At 54.5% G+C, this 21555-nt stretch overlaps 2 protein-coding genes across 5 annotated transcripts; both read left to right on the forward strand.

Moving 5' to 3' along the window:
• Positions 1-2289: 2289 nt before the first annotated feature.
• Positions 2290-12845, forward strand: LOC142092266 (protein-arginine deiminase type-1-like). Its single transcript, XM_075172076.1, has 16 exons — positions 2290-2381; positions 4247-4421; positions 4893-4962; positions 6309-6370; positions 7128-7245; positions 7369-7494; positions 8121-8296; positions 8383-8486; positions 8814-8937; positions 9745-9852; positions 9938-10089; positions 11245-11389; positions 11686-11779; positions 11875-11954; positions 12383-12508; positions 12607-12845. Exons 1-16 carry the CDS (start codon positions 2290-2292, stop codon positions 12838-12840), a joined length of 1986 nt encoding a protein of 661 aa, XP_075028177.1. The 3' UTR covers positions 12841-12845.
• Positions 12846-14299: 1454 nt separating this feature from the next.
• On the forward strand, positions 14300-20978 carry LOC142092267 (protein-arginine deiminase type-1-like). 4 transcript variants are annotated; one of them, XM_075172078.1, is made up of 16 exons: positions 14300-14545; positions 16231-16411; positions 16482-16554; positions 16629-16690; positions 16777-16894; positions 16982-17107; positions 17391-17569; positions 17657-17760; positions 17832-17943; positions 18030-18137; positions 18358-18506; positions 18657-18801; positions 18882-18975; positions 19281-19360; positions 20405-20533; positions 20624-20978. In XM_075172078.1, the coding sequence occupies exons 1-16, from the start codon at positions 14454-14456 to the stop codon at positions 20855-20857; spliced, it is 1986 nt and encodes a 661-aa protein (XP_075028179.1). In that variant the 5' UTR covers positions 14300-14453; the 3' UTR covers positions 20858-20978. The 4 variants fall into 4 exon arrangements, with proteins under 4 accessions (XP_075028179.1, XP_075028182.1, XP_075028178.1 ...); XM_075172077.1 differs by lacking the exon at positions 14300-14545 and having other exon boundaries at positions 16001-16411; positions 20624-20974; XM_075172081.1 differs by lacking the exons at positions 18882-18975; positions 19281-19360 and having other exon boundaries at positions 20438-20533.
• Positions 20979-21555: the final 577 nt, after the last annotated feature.

Below are 21555 nucleotides of genomic sequence, written 5' to 3' on the forward strand. Positions count from 1 at the left end.
AGGCGGGATCCCATCCATCATGTACCAGGGATCTTAATAGCAAATTCTCAGGACAAGGTGTTATTAGGAAGAAAGACTCAGCTCTGAATGGGCCAGATGACTTAAAATTGTGATTCTCCCTGTGCACGGGCATGTCGGTGCTAATAGCAGGTGGAGGAGGAAGAAGAGATGAGTGTAGGTACACCCAATGAAGACGAGGTGTTTTGGGCTTGAGCGAGCATCCGCAGTGACTGCCACGGCTCAAAATGTGCCGTGACTAAACGTGCCAAAGAAAACTCAAACCCAAAATGAAGATGAGGTTTCGGCACTGTGTCTCCATCCTTTCTGGATAGGTGTGATCCTGGGTGGGTTTTGAGAAGCACATGCTCTCAAACCCTCTGCTGAAGCCCTCACGCTTGCTGGGAGCCTGAAACCACCATCCTCCACCTCCCTCCAGATTACAGACTGTACCAGCCTGACCTCGTGGGGATTAAGGTATGTTCCCTGTCCGGCACAGGGCTCAAACCAGCCAAGCAGGATGCGATGCTAAACTCACAGCAGGCGGCAAGCTCAGCACCGTGCCCAGTCCAAACCAGTGCGACCAGCAGCTGCGAGTGGGAAATCCAACTTGCACTCTTTGGTAGAGATGCTGCTGTGGCCAGACTCTTCCTCGGAGGATGCAATGAGCTCCTCACCCCCCGTGCCAGCTCAGCTTCGCCTCAGCTCGAAGGGTTTTAGGGGTGTGTGAAGGCTTGTGCTCCCCTGGGAAGGCTTGACAACCAACAAAATTCACAAGTCTATGAAGATCAGGAGCTTGGCTCGTGCTGGGTTTCGGGAAATGGGATTTTATCTAAAATCTCAAGCAAGGCGAGGTCCTTGGAGAGCCTGGAAATGCCGCTAGCATTCCCCACTTGAGCATCCTGGCTGCCCCGGCAGGCTCCCACAATCTTATTAAAGCCGTGCTCGCCTATGAGACACGGTGCTGTTGTTTTTTTCTCTGCTGCAATTAAAGTCGGAAGGAGCCCTTTAATGTAGGCTGGCTGGGAGATGTTTAAAGCAGCTGGTTTGATCTTGCAGGGGAAGGTGCGCGCAGGTCGCTGCTCCTCCGGCTGAGGATGTGCAGCTCAGTGCAGTGGTGGGGACCGGTCCTTCTAGCTCCGCCGAGCTTGCTTTGACCTTTTCGGCTTGCAAGGGGTCCTGCCGCTCACAAAACTGGGTTTCTCCTGGCTCCAGCTCTCTCCTGCCCGTTGCATCACTAACGTGACCATGCTGCCCCGTGTCCCCCTTGCTACGAGGATGAACCTTGCGGCAACGTGGCTGTCGGTGTGCTCGCCGTCCCCGTGCTGCCTTTTTCCTTCATCTTAGCTGCCGCCTCTGTCCCTGAGCGTGGCGGGGACCTCCTGCTCAGCTTCAGCAGGATTAATCTCACCCATTTTCCCTCTTCGCGGGCAGGTGAAGCCTCCTAGGATGGCCTGGAGAGAGATGGCTATCTCCAGTAGACGACATCTCCCAGCGATGGGAATGTTTCCCCTGGGAGCTTTGCTGCATGCCCAAAACCCCCCAATTTCCCTGAAACGCAAGGTCCAAGCGAAACACGAAGAACTTTTAATTTCCATCGAAAGCCTCTTGTTGTTTTGTTGTTTGTTTTTTTCCCCTTCCCTGCCTGCCAAATAACCAGTTTTCCCTGCACCCGTTTCTGCCCGTCGTGCTCCTCGGGAGCTGTTATGATGGGAAGGACCGACCTGAACAAACATTTCCTTTTGTTAGGCTTTATTCGGGCATTGCCCTAATGGGGTAGCCGAGGCCATGAGTCACCTGCGGAGAGGCTAGATGGAAAATTTGGGTCATTTTAAAGAAAATGCTTTATTTTAATGATACTGTGTATTGTAATAACCCTAAACAACCACGTTGCACAATAGGAGGAGTTGAAATGTTTAATGCATTAAGCTTTGGAGTCCTTATATAGAGCTATAAGGGAATAAAAAGTTGAGAATGAGCCCCGAAAGAGCTCGCTGCTGAGCATCCTGGGGCAGGACTGGGTGTCACCCACCCTGTCCTGCCCCTCTGCCCCGTGTCCCCTCCCCGGAGCCGCCCGTCCTCCCCCAGGGGCTGCCTTATCGCCTCCATCTCCCCGAGCGGGGCGGCAGCTTGCTGGGTGGTGGAGGTGGAGACGGCAGGGTCCCCTGGCTAAACCCCGTCATCGAGGGAAGGAGGAGTTAAATTCCTTTGCCTTTTAATCCAGTCGTGCTGGTTTACCTACAAAGCCAGACAGCAGCTTCCTTCACATGCGGCCGCCGTCCCCGGCACATCATGCCCCAACGTTACGTCGTGCGGATGTCCACCAGCCATGCCAGCTACGGTGTCTGCGTGTTGGGTACCGAGGTCTTCCTTGATATGCGCCGGTAAGGCTTGGGATCGGGGTATCCCCATTGTTTTCCGTAGGGCTGATGGGTTTTGGGAGAGCCCAGTGGTGTTTTTGCTCTTCGTTTGGAGGAGAAATGGGTGCTAGGGGGAAAATCAGAGCTCATTTTGAGCCCACATCATGAGTTCATCCAAGGATTTGGCAAGCTTTTTTGGTGCATGGGGGACATGTCCTGCTGGCTCCCACGGCGAGCTGTGCCCAAAGGAGGGACGTCGGCTGTGGCAAACGCCAGAGGCGTCGAAGCGTAGCCGAGCCATGATGATTTGCAGGCAAAGCCCGCGCACACCCCGGCTGAGCGGGATCTATTTCTGGCTGTGAAAACATTAGGCAAGAGCAATTCAAGACGAGCACCTTGGCCAGAGCTAAAATGAGGGAAAGAATAAAATGTGTGGCTCAGGCAGAAAAAATCCACCAGCAGGTTTGCATGGGCGATTTCACAAAAAGAGATTTTTCCAGCGTTAAATATGGGGATTGCTTTACTGGCCAGATACGAGGCTGTATTTACCCTGCTGTTACATTGTCATAATTTAATAAATCACGTTTATAATAACAGAGACTACAGGACAAGCTAGTCGGCATTGCATCCGGGGCAATTATTGGGGTTGTGTGTTGGAGCCAGGCCAGGATGTGCCATCGTCCCCCCGAAGGGCTTTGGATTGAGCTTTAGCTGCCCTAAAAAAGTATTATTTTTCCTCTCAGCCAGATGGGAACATATAAAACCTATTATTTGCAATTTTTTTTTCCTGGATTTGGACTCAAAGCAAGCTCAATCCCATTTAAACATGGAGCCCAAGACCAAAATCGGCTGATTTGGCTCCTTGGTAGCAAATTTGAGGTCCAAAAAAGCAGACAGCGGATGCTCTTTCAACTGAAAAAATGGGATCATTTTGTTCCTGGAGAGCACTGGCTGGGGGGAACTCAGTGATGGATGCATCAAGCTTTGACTGTGGTTTGGGCTGTTTTGGGGCAGAAAATGGAGCACAGTGAGAAGCCGGTGGCAATGCTGAGGTGTGAGGGCTGTAAAATCAGGGCAAATAGACCCAAATTTGAGAAGTCACAGCGTGCAACAGCGTGCGGGTGGATTTACGACATTGCATGATGTTAAGTACGAGGAGTGTCAAGCGAGATGATGCTTTAAGCTCCCCTTACAAGCTGCTGCAGGCACCAGGGATGCCATGCCAAGAGCAACACCAGGAATAAATCTCTTCTCCGTGGTGGTTTTTTTTTGTTCTCACTGTTAAAATTTACCACCCTGTCCCTTTTTGCGTGCGGCTGGGGAGGCTGGCTCCCGACAGCAGACAGGTTGGAGCACTCGTGCTCCTTGGGATGGAGGTGCTGGGGCTGTAATGAGCAGGTAGGCAGCACTTCAAAGGTGAGGGATGTCATGCAGGTGGGGTGCAAGTTCTCCACACTCGGATTCAGGCTCTGCTCCAGTTTGGGCATCTCTTGGGTCAGGGTATGGTCCCACAATAACCATCTCCTGGATAGTTGATATCAAAAATTGTCCTGGCTCTTTGTCGGGGTTTTGTTGTGGGATGCTGAAATTTTGGGTGTTTTCTTGCTGTTGTGGAGGGAGGTTGGATGCCCAAACTTCAGCGATTTGCAATCTAGGCTTAACCACGTATGGACGTGCCGAAGCTCCAGTGGGAGCTCTGCTTGCTCAACACCGCCACAGAGATAATACATATAAAATTCAGACGACTCATTTCATCACCCAAGGATGGTTTCTGAGTCCTTTCCACCCAGTTAAGGCTGGATTTTCATTCCAGGTTCAAGTATTTGGCTCCACAGAGGAGAACAGGAGGGACAACTTGGTCTATAACCCAACGCTGCTGTCTGTTTCAGATCTACCCCCAAAGGTGCCACGTCATTCGATGTCCATGCCACCTCTGCAGTTACGGTCCACATCATCCACAGCCCCATGACAAAACCCATGATTAATTCCACTTGGCCCCTGGATCCTGATATAGAGGTTGTAGTGACCATTGATGTCGTCAGCAGAACTGTCAATGACAATAAGGTTAGTTGCTTTTTATGCAACAAAGCTGGAAAAATAAGTCAAAATTTCCAGGAAAGAAGGGAGGATTATGGGCAGGCTTGAGCATTTCTAGGTAGTGCTGACATCGGGCTCATTTCCATGGAAAAAACTCAAAAAGAATTGTGAAATTATCATGTATGAAAAATGAAATTAAAAAGGAGGAGGAGATCACATTTTGTGCCCTAAATCTGAGATAGCAGTGATTACGAAAGCTGGTGTCAGAAACTCCATGCCAAGCAGCAAAAACACTCCAACCTTGGCTTTTTCTGTGCCTGTTTTTGCGCTGAAGCAGGCAAAAATGGTTCGGCTGAACTATGATTAATGGAGAATGGCTTGGATGAACCCTCCAAGAGCTTGTTGTATAGCGTTGGTTCGTCAACCCAATGAGTGGAAAGACCTACTCAGCATGACGGGACATGGGACTTAGGTCATGATCTGGTGATGTCTTCGCAGGTTAAGATTTCATACTACGGACGGGAAGGCAATGAGCTTTCGGTGGCTTGGTTGTATCTCACTTGCGTAGGTAGGTATTACAGCAACGCTTGTTCAAACCTGGCCAACCCTTTCTGATGCCAGGATCTAGTTGGGTTCATGGGACGGGAGTTAAGTGGGGGGCGCGGGCTGCCCATCTGCAATGTGCAATGAAGGTTTGGGTGTTGACTGATGCTGACAAGCAAGAGGGAAATAATTAAAATGTTATTATGCTGCCTTATATGGTGCAAAAAAGACACAGGCTGGGCTGTGTCCCCACCCAACGCACGCACCGAGCATCCTTCTCCGCTTGCCAAGACCATTGCGTTGGCGGAAGAAGATTCAAAGGAGACCATCTCACCCAACTTTGGCTGGTGTCCCCCTCCTCAACCTCCGTTGCAGCTAGTGGAGAGGAATAGGCACCAAAGTGTAGTTGTCTGACCTATTTTAGAAGTTTAGGATGAGATGAATCATTCCCTTGAAATGCCTATTTTCCTCTGCTGACTACAAAGGGAGTCTAGACAACCAGTCTGGATGCAGAACCTTCCACTTGGATGGATTAATTACCCTAAATTTGGGATTTTCTAAAATGTTCACATGACAGTCAGACCTGTGTCCTTAAGTCATGCATATGCCTCCCAAAATTGCACCTGAAGAGGCTGATGGTTTCCCACGACCCATGACTGATGGGCTCTGATGGAGCCATGTGCGGCCACCACTGTCCGCAGGGTTTTTGGTTTACAAATGCTCTTCACTTGCTTAGATTTAGAGCTTCATTTCCAGCTTCTCCATGTCCTCCTCTCTGCATCAAGGAGAAGGACAATCTCTGCTTCAGTGCCTATTTTTTCCCCACGCCATATATCCGATTCAGAGGAGTTTCTGTATTAAGATAAGCTTAACACAGATTTAGGTAGGGTTTAGATGAGGTCACTGGTAAACCTCCGCTTTATTGCAGCAGAGGCAGAGATTTGGGCCAAGAAGAGCTCTGTAAGGAAAAGTCCTTCTCAAACATTTCATCAAGCCTAGTAATTATTTAGGTGCCCACTCACCCACAGTGAGAACATTTTATGCCTCCACTGTGTTTCAGCTTCATGAAAAATGCTACAGTGAATACAAAATCAGTGAAAACACAAAATATGCCATGAAGTGGGTACGTCCCTGCTGGGGGAACCAAGACGGGAGAAGATAGCTGGAGACTGAAGGGGGGGAAGTCATGAAAAAGCCATCGGGTTGGCTTTTGTATTGGCATTTTGTTGGAGACGTTGGGTCTGGAGCAGCTTTGGGATGTGAAAGTGGGGTTGGTGTTGGATGACTCATGGCTAGTGCCAAGGATGAGCCCAAAATGCCACCGAGAGCTCATTCCCCTGCCAGTGGCTTCCTTCTCTCTTGATGTTTCAGAAGTATCCCTGGACGTGGACTTGAGCCGTAATGGCAGAGTGAAGAGCAAAGGGAAGAACAAGGTAATGAGAAGCTTTGCTGTAGGCAACGTATGGAGGGTCAACGCAGGGTGTACCTGTTTGGAATCTCTTCCCTGAAAATCTCCAGGAGGGAGAGGGACTTGGGTGGTGTCGCTGGTCTGAGTTAGGGCAAATAACCTGGCAAATCCTCAACCTACTAACTGAGGAGGAAAAGACTTTCTTTTCTTATTCTAATATTCTTATTCTTTATTTTCTTATTCCTACCTCTCCAGTCCAGCCCCGAGGATCACGTAGGAGAAAACACTCTGCTTTTTTTTTTTTTTCCTTTTTTTTTTTTTTCCTTTTTGGACTTGAAACATGCCACTAAATGAGTCAGCTGCAAGTCAGCTGCAAGTTTAGCAAACAGCAAGAGATTTACCCCTTTGGCAACAAATCTGCATATGCCCAAACACTTACACCCGGGTAATTAGCTGCAGCCCAATCAGCAGCACAAATTGTACATCAAGATGAGATGCATTTCTAGAAACGGTGTAGTGTTGTCCAGATGAGGCCTGGCAGATACTGTCTGGCTTGTTAGAAGATAAGATCTGTTTGAAATAGTCTTTGCTGGCCCTGCTAGTAGCTAAGGTTAGAAAATTTATTGGCTTGAAAGCATCGCTGCTGTCTCCCCACCAGCCTTGACTGCGTGTTGTGGGATGTCCTCTGAGCACGGTCATGGCTGTGGGGTTTTCCCCAGTCTGGGAGGAGGCTGGGATGGGGGAAATCTTGCTCCCATCCCCTTTCGGTGCTTCTCCTCCAGGACAAGTGGACGTGGGGTCCGGATGGGCAAGGTGCTGTGCTGCTGGTCAACTGCGACCGGGACAGCCCCGGGGCGGGGGGGACGGACAGCAGTCAGGTGGACATACGGACCACTGCAGGTAGGGTGTCGTTTGCAGCGTGAGGGGACCCAAAAGGTCTCACTGAGGTGTTTCCCACTTGCAACACCTCCATCTCCTCTCTCCATGTCCCCTCTCTCCATCTCCCCCCATCCTCCCCCGTAGACCTTCAGGACATGTCCGTCATGCTGCTGCGGACTCAAGGTCCCAGCGCTATCTTTGCCGAGTACCAGGTGGTCCTGCACGTCCCCGAGATGGACGCGGATAAAGTACGGGTTTTCCATGCTATCCGTAAGTATTTCTTCCTTCCTTCCCAGATACCCGTGCATGACCCCGAGGTGGGCGAACCCTAATTTTTTTGTTCACCAAGGCTAAGGGCTGGGCACCTTCGATTGTTGGAAACACTCGTTTATCCCCAAAGCTCTTCTGCTGTTGTAGAAGATGGGGTTATACGGAAAAAATGCAGGGAAAAAGGATAAAAAAAGGCTTTTCTCAGCGGGGTTGCTGAAACTTTGACATTCCCACGGGGTAGATAACCCTCACGTGGCTCCCGGCACATTTTCGGCGCGGGCGAGGACCCAACCACCAAAGCAGCCCATCTTGTTGGGCAGCGCGTTTTGCCTTTGAATGCCCTGGCAGCTGGATCCCCAGCAGCTCCCCGCCGAAAATCAGGTCAGGGAACCCAAGTATATCATTAGATGCTTAACTCGAGCCATGCACCTTGAAAGGGTTGGACCTGAGGGTATAGAGTCCTCTTTGTATGAGGAAGATCAAGTGTGTTCCCCAGAGAAGAGGAGGCACACCCGCTCCTCTGCAAACCACACTGGCATCAACCACCTCCTTGCTGGTGCCTCCTTCCAGCCCAGTGGACAGGTTGGTCACCCTGTCTTGGGTTGGGTATTTAGGTGTTTCTCCAGGGAATGACTCACACCCCCACTACAAACCCGTGTTGGGGCCGGACAAGCTCTCCTATGTGCTGGACCATGCCGGTGGTGGAGAAAACACCTTCTACGTTGAAGGGTTGGCTTTCCCTGATGTGGGCTTCTCCGGGTTGGTTTCCTTGAGCGCCAGCTTGCTGGAGGTCCCCCATAAGGTACGTGGGGTTTGCCCCATTCCCTGCAAAGTCTCCCAACAGTGGGGTTTTTAACCACTGCTCTCTGGCGTTTTCGCCCCTCGCAGAATTCACCGGGCACCCCGATTTTCACGGACACAGTGGTTTTCCGCGTGGCGCCCTGGATAATGACGCCCAACACCCAGCAGCCTATGGAGGTTTTTGTCTGCAGGTAGGAGGGAAGTCACTCCATTGCTCTCCTACCTTGGGGGATTCTCCAAGGAGGCTCTTTTGACCCTTCCTTGCTGCATAGCAGCTATGGGGTGAGCCAGGCTTTATGCATGCTATACTGAGCCTAATATTTGGGTAGGGACCCTGCTGGCACGGCTGCACTCATTGCAACTCCAAGAAGAAAGCTGGAGGACCCCCTCCAGGAGCTAACCTCACTCAGGACTATTACCCAGTGCATTTAGGAATGAGGAATGGGCTGCACGGTCGGGGTTGGGGTGGGCTTCTCGTGATCCCCCCTTGCAGTTTTCGCTCCTTCCTCTCCCTCCAGCATCCAGGGGAGCTCAGACTCCAACGAAGTCTTTCTGGAAGGGCTGCGGGTCCTGCTGAAGAAAGCCAACTGCAAGCTGACCATCTGCTCGGAGGTGGAAACCCGCAGTGACCGCTGGATCCAGGTCATCAATCCATGCTTGTAATATGCAGCTCTCCTGGTTCTTTACAGGCTCCTGGGGCATGTAGGGTGTCACCTCTGCTGCTGGCACCCTTGGGAGGGATCAGCTGCGTTGCTCAGGGAAGCACGTAGATGCTAAGAGGTGAACCAGGCAACTGTGAGCTAAAGCACGGGGAAATGCTGCTGGTGGTGGCAACCAGCACAGGCAGGGATGTCGTCCAGGGACCCAGTGGGGGCATTTCAAGAGGGACCCCACTGCAGGAGGGACCCCACGGGACGTCACAAGAGGGATGCTATTGCAAGAGGGACCCCATGGGAAGTCGCAAGAGCGATCCCATTGCAAGAGGGATCCTGTGGGGCATTGCAAGAGGTACCCGGTTGCAAAAGGGGACCCCGTCGTAAGACAGACCCCATGGCACATTGTAAGAGGGACCCCATTGCAAAAGGGACCCCACAGCGCATCGCCAGGAGCACACGGTGTGTGCCGGCTGGACATGCCGTGTGCTTCCCGCAGCGTGCCCAAGCCCTGCCGTCCCTGCCTCGCTTCCCTGCCCGTTGTGGCCGCGTGTTGCTTTCCCGGGGGTGACCCGTGCCAGGCGCCGCGGTGCCGGGTGGGGTGTCACCCCCCCGGACAGCAAAGCAGCTGCCTCCCTTGGGGTTAAGGGCAACAGCCGGGCTTTGCCAGGTTTGCCCCGTTTCCTGCTCCACCCTCACTGCACGCCTTGCCGAGATAGCTATCACCCTGCCAGGAGCCTTCCTCCCCTTCCTCCCCTTCCTCCCCTTCCTCCCCTTCCTCTTCTTCCCGCAACAGGACGAGCTGGAGTTCGGCTATGTGCAAGCGCCGCACAAGGCCTTCCCCGTCGTCTTCGACTCGCCCAGGAACAGAGGCTTGAAGGATTTTGCTTTTAAAAAGATCCTGGTGCGTCGTTGCGTTGCCAACCCCCCTTTCTTCCCCCGAAATCTGCCGTCAGGGGGGTCTCCGTCATCATCCCCCTCTTCCCCAGGGCCCTGATTTCGGCTACGTGACCCGCGAGTCCCCTGGGAAAGAGGTCACCAGCCTCGACTCCTTCGGCAACCTGGATGTCAGCCCTCCGGTGACAGTGCGAGGGAAGGAGTATCCCCTGGGCCGGATCCTGATCGGCAGCCCCCTGCCTTGGTGAGATGCAGGGGGGCTTGAACCCTCCCTCCAGGACGCAGGGAAGCTCTGAAAACCCTTGCATGGGAAAGGGTTGCACTCTTCGAAGTGGAAATCTGGGGCCGGTTCCCATCAAAATGGGAATTTGGGGCCAATTCCCATCAAATCCCAGGTTTAATGTGCAAACTGCATCACTATTCCTTCCTCCCCTACAAAATCCCGCTCTGATCCTTGCCCCCTCCCGAACCGCTGGTGCTTTTGCTCCGCACTGTGAGCATCCAGGCTTATTTTTTTTTTTCCCTCTATTAAAAGGAAAAGCAGGGGAATCCAGGAAAGGGTGAAATCCTGAATAACTGGAAATTGTTTCGCTCTGGGCAGGCAGTGCTAGGCAGCCCCGCGGGAACAACAGCGCCCTGCAAAATCCTCCACAAAGGAGGTTATTTTCCTGGAAAAATAACAACGGGGACGAATCCAGATGGGGTTTGATCCGGGATAACAAACGGGATGCTCCAACCCCAGCCCTGCTGCAAGTCAGGGGGCTTGCTTCGGTTACAGCGGCGGGTAAATGGCATTTTCCCAGCCTCGCCGGGACCGTAATTATCCCTTATTACAAGAAGTTTAATTAATGTTTTCCCAGCCTGCTGCTGTCTGTCTAAGAAAACTTCACCCCCACGCAAAGCGCTGCGTAAGGAGCGATTTAAGATTCGCAGGGATGGGGGAAATTAAACCCAAGGGTGCCTGAGCAGAACGGGGGATGTAATGCACAGATGCCTATAGATATGTATGGCCTAGATGTATATAAATATATACAATATAGATATATTAATATATAATATAGATATGTATTATATGTAATACAGATATATTAATATATAATGTAGATATAGTAATATATTCATATACAATATAGATGTAGTAATATATATTGAATATATGAATATACTATATATTAGTATATCATGTAGCTATATTAATATATATTTGTATATATTAATATATATAATACAAATATATATTGCCCAGACTATTTCCAGCCTCTTCCCAGTGTTTCCCATTAAAATGGGATGTGCAGATGTGTCTTCTCCCCTTGGCCTGACGTCTGGGGGAAGGATGGGGGTAAATCTTGCGGAGGGGTGTGATGGCCGCCCCCTTTCTCCTCCTGCCTCTGCTCCCCAGGGCCTCCGGCCGGCGGATGTCCAAGGCAGTCAGGGATTTTCTTTACGCCCAGAAAGTGCAGGCGCCGGTGGAGATTTACTCGGAGTGGCTGAGCGTGGGCCACGTGGATGAATTCCTCACCTTCGTCCCTGCTTACGATAGGAAGGTACCGGTCCCTGGAGCCATCTCCGCTCCTGCACGGGGCGTCTTCTGCAAATGCAAAAAAAACCCCTTTTTGCAATTGCTCGTCCTCCCCGCGGGGGCTGGGTGATGCACCTTCTTTTGGGGTGGCTTCCTGGAAAATGGCGAGTCCCCGCGTGGCATCCCGTACCATGGTGGCATCCCATGCAGCCTGCAACGGCTGGGGCCGGGTTTGGAGTCAGCGTGGTGTCTCTTGGCAGGTCGGTGGGATAAGATACCCCACCAACCGCAAAGCCTGAACCCCTGAGCTCTCTCCCGCAGGGTTTCCGGCTCCTCCTGGCCAGCCCCAATGCCTGCTACAAGCTCTTCAAGGAGAAGCAGAGGCAGGGCCACGGTGAAGCCGCGCAGCTCGTCGGTAAGGGAGCGGGCGAGGGCATCCCTGCGGCATGGTGGGGACCACCGGCATCCCTTGCCGGTGTCCCTTACCGCTCTGCTCCGGTCCCCGCGCAGGGCTGAAGGGCACTGAGAGGAGAAGCATTGACGAGATCCTGGCGGATGAGTCGCTGAGGAATGACAACAAGCACGTGCAGGTGGGTCTTCGCACCCATGGATTTGGGCGGATTCGCTCTCCTCGCTTGCGCGTTGCTGCCGGGTGATTTCTGGCTGCGGGGAGCATTTTTAGAGATCCTGGGGAAGAGCAAGAAACCGTGGCATGAGTTGCACCATGCAGGCGGGCAAGAAGAGCAGCCATGAAGGAGCCAGGCACCCTTGGGTGCTGGGTCACCCCAGCCCATTGTCCCGCTGGGAGATCACTGCAGAGGTGTCAAAACCAAAGGAAAGAGGTTGCTTGGGCTGGGGATGGGTTCAGGAGGTTGCTCAGAGGGATGGGATGGGATGAGATACAATGGAGTGGCTGAGGATCTGGGCAGGATGCAACGGGGCACACAGGGGTCCATGCATGGGATCTGGGGGGCTGGGATGGCCTGGGGTGGCAATTCCAGGTCCCCCCTCTCTGCAGCGCTGCATCGACTGGAACCGCAACCTCCTGAAGCAGGAGCTGGGCCTGAGCGAGCAGGACATCATCGATATCCCCCAGCTCTTCATCCTGTCAGGCTCCTACGCAGATGCCCTCTTCCCGGACATGGTGAGACCTCCGGCACGCCCTCCCCCCTCTTTTTCCATCCACACCTGATACAAACACACCTTTTGGGTTGAAAACACTCATTTTTGGTCCGGCTGCAGGTGAACATGCTGGTGCTGGGCAGGCACCTGGGCATCCCCAAGCCCTTCGGACCACTGGTGGGTGGGCAGTGCTGCCTGGAGGAGCGGGTGCGGGCGCTGCTGGAGCCCCTGGGCCTCACCTGCACCTTCATCGACGACTACTTCTCCTACCACGTCCTCTCCGGAGAGGTCCACTGCGGCACCAACGTCCGCCGCAAGCCCTTTGCCTTCAAATGGTGGCACATGGTGCCCTGAGGCACCCGGGGATGGGCTCGGGTCCTGCAACCGGAGGATGAAGGTGCATTTGGTGCATCAGAAGATGCATCAAAATAAAGGGTTTTGCCAATAAAGCTGCATTAACACTGAGGGCGCAGCTCTTCCCCATCTCCCGTCCTTTCTTGCTCGGCTGTTGGGTTGAAAATGTTGTTTGAAAACTTCTTTTTAAGCACGTGGGTTTCTTACGGGAATGGTGGTTTTATGGGATGGGGACAACTGTGGTGGGTGGAGGATAGACACGGAGCCTCTTCGGGAGCGTGCTGCATGCAAGTCAGCAGGCAAGGAGGCTGCTTTGGAGGTTTGAGGCCCCATTCCACCGCTAAAGTGTCTTTATAGTCCCTTATCCCAGGTTTGTAGCTAATAATCCCCCCCTCAAATTCCCTATATCACCAAAAACCCACCTCTTTGCCCCGGCACGGTGTGGAGGCGGAGCCCTGTCCTCATGCAAATCATTTTACACCTTCCCCAATGAAAAAATTTCCTTTTCCCCTTGCAGCTGCCCTGGCTGCCCTTTTTCATTGCAAACAATGCACGGCATTTCCCTGTACCGACCTGCCACCCCTGCCGGTCTCTCCTGCCTGCGCTGCCCTCACCCAGCAGGAACCGAAACCAGTCCCTGCCCCAGGCATCGCTTAGCCCTGTGCAACCCCGGGAGCTATTATGGGGCTAAAACCACTTTTTGGGGGGCAATTTGCTTTTCTAGCGAATACTTTTTGAGGTGTAAAAGCGTAGCTACGCCTCCAGTACAAACTGCTGCGACGCCGTGTTTACAAGCAGTGCTGGAGAATTGGGGGAGGATGCTCCCATAAAGGAGCATGCATCCTGCTTGGCACCCCTTTTTTTTTACCAAAAAGATGATTTCTAACCCCAGAAACCGCCCTTTCCCTGCGGTTATGGCTCTGCTGAGTTTCCTGAGCCCCAAGGAGCGATATTAAATTCCAGCGGCGCATGACCCTGCAGGGAGTTGGTGGGGGGACAGCTGCATCGGCAAAGGGCTCTCCCACGCCAAGACGAGGATTTAATTAAAACAAAGACGATTCAAGCCGCGGCGGGGTCTGCTGTCCCCACCGCAGGTGACATACCAACCCCCTGACCCATGCACCACCCAGGCGATGGGGCAAGCACCCAGCTTGCACATTCACCCCCCCCCAAAATAAGAATTAGAGCCAATTTTTCCAGCTGGACAAATAAAAACCTTTGGGAGGAGAAATAAACCCCCTCCGAGCCCGGCACTGGCACGTCCCCAGCTTGGCTCCGGTGTCACGCTGAATATTTTATGGCGTGGGTTTAAGGGTGGCCGGTCACATCAGTGTCTCTTTGTGCTAAGAGGAGAAAAAAAAACACCCCCGAGCTTCTTAAAAAGAAAAAAAAAACCCTTCGTGGGTGTCCTGGGGTGCTTTTCCCCCCACCACTGATTCATGCTTCGTCGCCGGGAAGCACGGCCGGGCACCGTGCACACCCAGCCTGGAGGCTGAGAACCCGGAGGTGGGATTAAGCCGAGCTTTGGTTAATCCCCTCCCAGCAGCCAGGCTTTATAAATCCCCTCGTGCCACCCATCGCAGCACCCAAGGGTGCCCCGGGGGCCCGCCGGCATGGCCCAGCAGCGCCGCGTCCAGCTCTCCACCCAGCGTCCCACCAGCACCGTCTGCGTGCTGGGCACCGAGCTCTCCCTGGATGTCTGCGGGTAAGCGGCTACGACGCTGGGGGAAAAAATAAAATCGGCTTTTTTTTTTTTTTTTTTTGCTTTTATCCCGTTAATCAAACCGATAAAAATAGCTTGGGGTGGGGTGGGGGCGATGCTGCTGCTTGGGGTGGGTTTCCCAGGGGCTGCGGGAGGAAGGGGATGCTCCAAATCACGATGCAGCTGCCAGGCGGTGACCCCTCCGAGGGGGATTTTGCAGGTTTTTGGGTGGAAAAAGCCCCCCTGGGAGCTTTAAGCGATGCCCCGGGCTGGGGTTCACATCCTGGCCAGGGGCTGCTGCGTCCTTTAGCAAAATGGAAATATTTCCCTGTTTCGGGGGAATGCGGCGAGTGAAACCACCGCGGTGCTGCTGGCCGGGGCGTCATGGGTGCTTTAGCTGCCTCGTTGGCCCCAGCCCAAGTTCAAGTGCTTTTCAGCAGCGGGTTTTGCTTTTCGCTTCCTTAAAGCCCAGTTCAAGCAGCAGCTTAGTTGTTCTTCTTAATTTTATTTAACGCATCCAAAGCCACGCGCCATCCCATCATCCCGTCCTCTCCCGCTGGCTCCAGGGGGGGGTTTCCCCTCCACTCTGGGGACGGGTCCGTGCCTCCCTCCTCGAGGGTCAGGATTTGTGCTCCTTGGCCCATCGCCCGTGGCCTCTTGCACCGGGGCGGAGCGAAGCGAGCTGCAGCCTGCCCGATCGATTGTCGCAGCTTTGCTTCGCTCTTAAGGGGATGCAGCCGCTCAGGGCTCACCGCCGGCGCTGCCGCGGGGTGAAATGCAAATATTTGGGCAGCCCCTTGCCAAAACACCCCCCCAAACAGCTCCGGAGTTTTGCTGCGATGGAATATCGCAGGATTTGTTGCAATTGCATTTGGCAGGATTAGTTGTGTGTTGCAGGGGATTTTTTTTTGCAGGATTTGTTGCATTTTTCAGGGTTCATTGCAATTTAATATTGCAAAATTTGGTGCATGTTGCAAGGTTTATTGCCATTAATATAATGGGATTTGTTGCAATTTCATATTGCAGGACTTGTTGCATTTTGCCTCATTTGATGCAATTGAATATTGCAAAAATTTGGCGCATATTGCAGGCTTTATTGTAATTAATGTTGTGGGATTTCTTGCCATTGCCTTTTGCAGGATTTGTTGCCTCTGGCAGGATTTGTTGTAATCGCCTTTTGCAGGATTTGTTGTAATCACGTTTTGCAGGATTTATTGCGTATTGAAGGGCTTGTTGCAATTGCCTTTTGCAGGATTCGTTGCGTGTTGCAGGATTTATTGCAATTGCATATTGCAGGATTTGTTGCATATTGAAGGACTAGTTGCAATTGCATATTGCCCGATGTGTTGCATTTTGCAGAACTTGTTGCAATTGTATTTTGCAGGATTCATTGCATTTTGCCAGATTTATTGTAATTGCATACTGCAGGATGTGTTGCGTATTGAAGGACCGGTTGCAATTGCATATTGCCCGATGTGTTGCATTTTGCAGGACTTGTTGCAATTGCATTTTGCAGGATCAATTGCATTTTGCAGGACTTGTTGCAATTGCATATTGCAGGATTTATTGCACTTTGCAAGATCTCTTGCGCGTGGCAGGATTTGCGTCACCTGCGGATGGCTGCACACGATATTATTCCAGCAACGCCCCCCACCTGGGGCTCTCACCGGGCTTTCCCCCCACCCCAGATCCGCACCCAAAGATGCCGTCGCCTTCCACGTGCAGGGGACGCCGGGCGTGAAGCTCTACGTGGTGCACGAGACGCAGAGCGTCAAGTTGCCCTCCAGCGTGTCCCGCTGGCCCCTGGCCGCCGGTGCCGAGGTGCTGCTGGCCATGGATGCTCTCAGCAAGGACGTGGGCGATGAAAAGGTGGGTGCTGGTGCGCCAGCAGGATCCGGCCCTTCTTTGCACGGCGCTGAGCACCCGCGCCTTGTTGCAGGTCAGGATTTCTTATTTCGGGGAGACCGGCGGGGTGCCTGTGGGCAGAGCCATGCTGTACCTCACCTGTGTGGGTAAGTGGGGGGGGACACCCCCAAACCGTGGCGCTGGTGAGGGTGCTCCCCCCCCAGCATCCCTGTCCCCGCAGACGTCTCGCTGGACGCCGACACCAGCCGCAGCGGGGCGGTGAACAGGACGCTGCTGGATAAGGTATGAAGAGGGGGGACCACCGTGGGATGGGGGGGCGATGGCTGGTGGTCCCCAGCCCCGTTTTACTCCCCTCCCACCCCCTCCAGGCAACGTGGACGTGGGGTCCCGACGGGCACGGGGCCATCCTGCTGGTGAACTGCGACCGCGACGACCCCAAAGCCGAGATGCCGGATAACCGCGACACCGCCATCCGCTCCTACGCTGGTACCGGCACATCCCCTACAAAAAAACCCCCATTTTCCTATGTTTTTCCCCCAGATTTCCCTTTCTTACACCCCTTTTCCACCCCAGACCTGAAGGACATGTCGCAGATGGTGTTGCGGACCCGAGGTCCCCGCACCATCTTCGCCGGCCACCGCCTCCTCCTCCACGTGGACTTCGGCGACGCCGATAAAGTCGGCGTTTTCTACGGCGGCAGTGAGTGCCCGACGCCGGGGCTTGGGGTGGGGGGGGGGACAGATACCCTAAATTATCGGGGTTCAAGCAAAACGCTCGCAGCAGAGCGAGCGTCTCTTCTGCAGCATCCAACCTCCCTCCCATGGCTTTTATCTGAGGCACCGGGTGATTTTGCTCCCCCCCGTGCACGCTCCACGGGATCAAATACGCCTTTTTTACGAGGTTTTAGCAAAAAAATGGAGCTGAAACGGTGCAGAAAAGGGGTCGGGTGTTTAAGGGGGTTGCACGGTGCTCGCACCCGCAGACAGCGTCGCGCTGGAGGAGTACAAACACGTGCTGGGGGGCTCGAAGCTCGTCTACGCCGTCAAACCCAGCCGGCATCAGGAGGAGAGCGTCTTCTACGTGGAGGGGCTCGCCTTCCCCGACGTCGGCTTTTCGGGGCTGGTGGCTTTCCACGTCACGCTGCTGGAGAGCCCCGAGAAGGTACCGGCCTTGGGGGGGTCGGGGTGAGCCGTAACGGGGGGCAGCGGAGCCCAAACGCTGTGTGTCCCCCTCCCCCCGCCATCCCAGGGTTTGCTGGAGACGCCGATTTTTACCGACACGGTGGTTTTCCGCGTGGCTCCGTGGATCATGACCCCCAACACGGCGGCACCGCTGGAGGTCTTTGTCTGCAGGTGGGTGCTGGGTGAGCGGCCGCATCCTGCCCGGTGCTGGATCAGCCTCCGCATCCCATTTTTCTTCCCAGCGTGGATGACAACGAGGATTTCGTGGCGGCCGTGGGTGCCATGGCCGAGACAGCCAAGTGCCCGCTCACCGTCTGCCCGCTGCCGGAGAACCGCCAGGACCGCTGGATCCAGGTGGGCGCAGGATGATGCCCAGCCCCGTCCTCGCTGCAGCAGCTCCAGGGGGGGCTTCCCCCTCACCTTCTCCATCCCTTCTCCAGGACGAGGTTGAATTTGGCTACGTGCAAGCCCCCCACAAGACCTTCCCCGTCGTCTTTGACTCCCCCCGCGACCGGGGGCTGAAGGATTTCCCCGTCAAGAGCATCCTGGTACCCGACCCCTTCCTCTTCCCTTCCCCAGCAAGGCGTAAAACTTTGAAAACCCATTAAAAAAAAGAAAAAAAATCAATTTTTTTCTTGCATTTTTGGGAAGGGAAGGGCCAGCACGGAGGATGATTTGGGAGTGCTGCGTTTTGGGTGCTTACACCTTTTTTTTAACCGTTATTGCCTTTATTTTTTAACCATTATCACCTTTTTTTTCCCTATCCAGGGCCCCGATTTTGGCTACGTGGCCCGGCAAGCGCCGGAGGGTGCTTCCAGCCTCGATTCCTTTGGTAATTTGGAGGTGAGCCCCCCCGTGACGGTGCGGGGCAAGGAATACCCCTTGGGCCGTATCCTGATCGGCAGCAGCTTCCCCAGGTGAGATACGGGATGGAGGGATCAGAGCATCAGGAAAAAAAAAAAAAACCCCAAAAAAGGATTTTTATGCACCGTTTGAGGTTGGTTGCAAGCAGAGCATGCCCTTAGGCACCCCAAAATGGCAGCGCCCCCCCTTTGTGCCCCTCCCAGATTTGGCGGCCGACGGATGGCGAAAGCCGTCAAGGATTTTCTCGTCGCCCAACAAGTGCAGGCGCCGGTGGAGCTGTTCTCCGACTGGCTCCACGTCGGCCACGTAGATGAGTTTCTCAGCTTCGTCCCCGCGCCCGATCGGAAGGTAACGAGTCCCATGGGGGGGAAAAAAGTGGGGTGCAACCTTTATACCCCCCCCAAAATCATCCCTTTCTCCCTCCCCAGGGTTTTCGGCTGCTCCTGGCCAGCCCCAGCGCCTGCTACCAGCTGCTCAAGGAGAAGCAAGAGGAGGGGTTCGGCGAGGCGGCGATGTTCCAGGGTAGGCGGGAGGATGAGAAAAGGGCTCGATGGGTTCAGTTTCCCTTTTCCCTGCAAAATGCAATGGGGTGGGTGAACGCACAGCACCCCAAAACCCAGCTAATGGCTGGAGGGTGCTGCCGGCAGCAGGGACGGGGGGCAGAAATCAGCAGAATTAATTAAAAAGCTGCGTAGATTTGATTTCCCGGGTGGGGATGGAGCTCGCTGCCGGTGATCCCTGAAATGGGGGAGCTCCTGGCTCAGGCCCGGGAGTCTCGTCCCAGACGTGTTGGGGGAAGAATTCCTGCCCGGTTATTTGTGCTGCAGGACTGCAGGAGGTGCCCAAGCCAACGATAAACGAGATTCTGGCTAACGAAGGCCTCCGGAAATTCAATAATTACGTCCAGGTGAGGAAGAGGAGCAGGGGGCTCTTTTCAAGCCCGCCCTGTCCCTCTGTCCCTCCACCCCCCTGTCCAGCCCTCCACCCATCCCTCTGTCCCTCCACCCCCCTGTCCAGCCCTCCACCCATCCCTCTGTCCCTCCATCCATCTGCCCATCCCTTTGTCCCTCTGTCCGTCCAGCCGCCCATTCCTCCCTCCACCGGTCCACCCACCCCTCTCTCCATCCCTTTGTCCTCCATCCATCTACCCATCCCTCCGCCCCTCTGTCCCTCCACCCCTCCACCCATTCCTCCCTCTGTCCATCCCTCTGTCCATCCCTCTGTCCATCCGTCCATCCTTCTCTCCATCCCTTTGTCCCTCTGTCTGTCTACCCACCCCTCTGTCCATCTTTCCATCCCACCACCCATCCCTCCATCCCTCTGTCCATCCACCCATCCCTCCCTCCCTCTGTTCCTCCCTCTGTCCTTCCCTCTGTCCACCCATCCTTTTGTCCCTCTGTCCATCCACCCATCCATCCCTCTCTTCCTCTGTCCATCCATGCCTCCCTCCCCCCCTCCATCTCTCTGTCCATCCGTTTGTCCCTCCATCTGTCCACTCATCCCTCTGTCTCTCCCTCCCTCACTCCCTCCCTTTGTCCCTCCATCTGTCCACCCATTCCTTTGTCCCTCCGTCCATCCACCCCTCCATCCCTCTGTCCATCCCTTTGTCCCTCCATCTACTCATCCCTCTGTCCCTCCATCTATCCCTCTGTCCATCCATGCCTCCCCCCCTCCATCCCTCTGTCCATCCGTTTGTCCCTCCACCTGTCCACTCATCCCTCTCTCTCCCCCTCCCTCCCTCCCTTTGTCCCTCTGTCCATCCACCCATCCATCCCTCTCTCCGTCCATCCATGCCTCCCTCCACCCCTCCCTCCCTCTGTCCCTCCCTCCCTCCCTCCCTTTGTCCCTCCGTCCATCCACCCACCCCTCCATCCCTCCCTGTCCCTCCCTCTGTCCGCTCATCCCTCTCTCCGTGTCCCCCCCCCGGGTCCGCCGCTGCCCCCCCCATCAGAGCTGCATCAGCTGGAACAGGGACATCCTGAAGCGGGCGCTGGGGCTGGCCGAGCCCGACGTCCTCGACATCCCCCAGCTCTTCCGCGGCGACGTGGCCACCGGCGCCGAAGCCTTCTTCCCCGACATGGTAACACCCAGCACCCTCCCCCTGCCCCGACCCCCCCCGGGGCGGGCAATTTGGGCTGAGATTTGCGCTCCCCCGCACCCCCGGCTGCAGGTGAACATGCTGGTGCTGGGCAGGCACCTGGGCATCCCCAAGCCCTTCGGACCACTGGTGGGTGGGCAGTGCTGCCTGGAGCAGCGGGTGCGGGCGCTGCTGGAGCCCCTGGGCCTCACCTGCACCTTCATCGACGACTACTTCTCCTACCACGTCCTCTCCGGAGAGGTCCACTGCGGCACCAACGTCCGCCGCAAGCCCTTTGCCTTCAAATGGTGGCACATGGTGCCCTGAAGCGGCCCCGGCGCCCGACGTTGTTCCTCCTCCCCAAATCCCGCTCCCCATCCCCGCAAGTGCCTTCTGCATTTGAAATAAAAAAGGGCCGCGGCTTCCTCCCGGCCTCCCTCTTGCTGGGTGCGAGGGCTGGAGCTTTGTTTTAAACGGGAAGGGGGTTTTTGGTTTTTTTCACTCTCTGGGCGACGCTCGGTGCTGGTATGGCACAGGCAATTAGAATTAAAATGGTTAAACCCCGGGGGGGGGGGGGGGGAAGCGCTGAGCGGGGTTATACGGTTCTCTGTCTTGCTGCAGTGATGCATACGCAAAAATGCACGTGCAAAAATACACAGGTGCGTGCCCAAAACCACACACACGCAAAGCTGCGTGTGCGCAGCTATCCACGCGCAAACACGACTGCATGCACAAGAACGCGTTTCGTGCGCTACACCACACGCGTGCACAAAAATACGCCTGCATGCACAAAAACGCACATACACGTGTGCACAAACCCACATGCACCTACACGTGCATGTGTGCACAGAAATACATGCATGCAAAACCACACATGCATGCAAAAAACCACACGCACGCAAAAAACCACACACGCACGCAAAAAACCACACACGCATGCAAAAAAATACACATGCGTGCAAAACCACCACACATGCTGCAGAAAAGGAAGCATGCCCACGTGCAGAAATGCACACGCACGCACA

The sequence above is a fragment of the Calonectris borealis genome, chromosome 23, assembly GCF_964195595.1.
Source record: "Calonectris borealis chromosome 23, bCalBor7.hap1.2, whole genome shotgun sequence".
Taxonomy (NCBI): domain Eukaryota; kingdom Metazoa; phylum Chordata; class Aves; order Procellariiformes; family Procellariidae; genus Calonectris; species Calonectris borealis.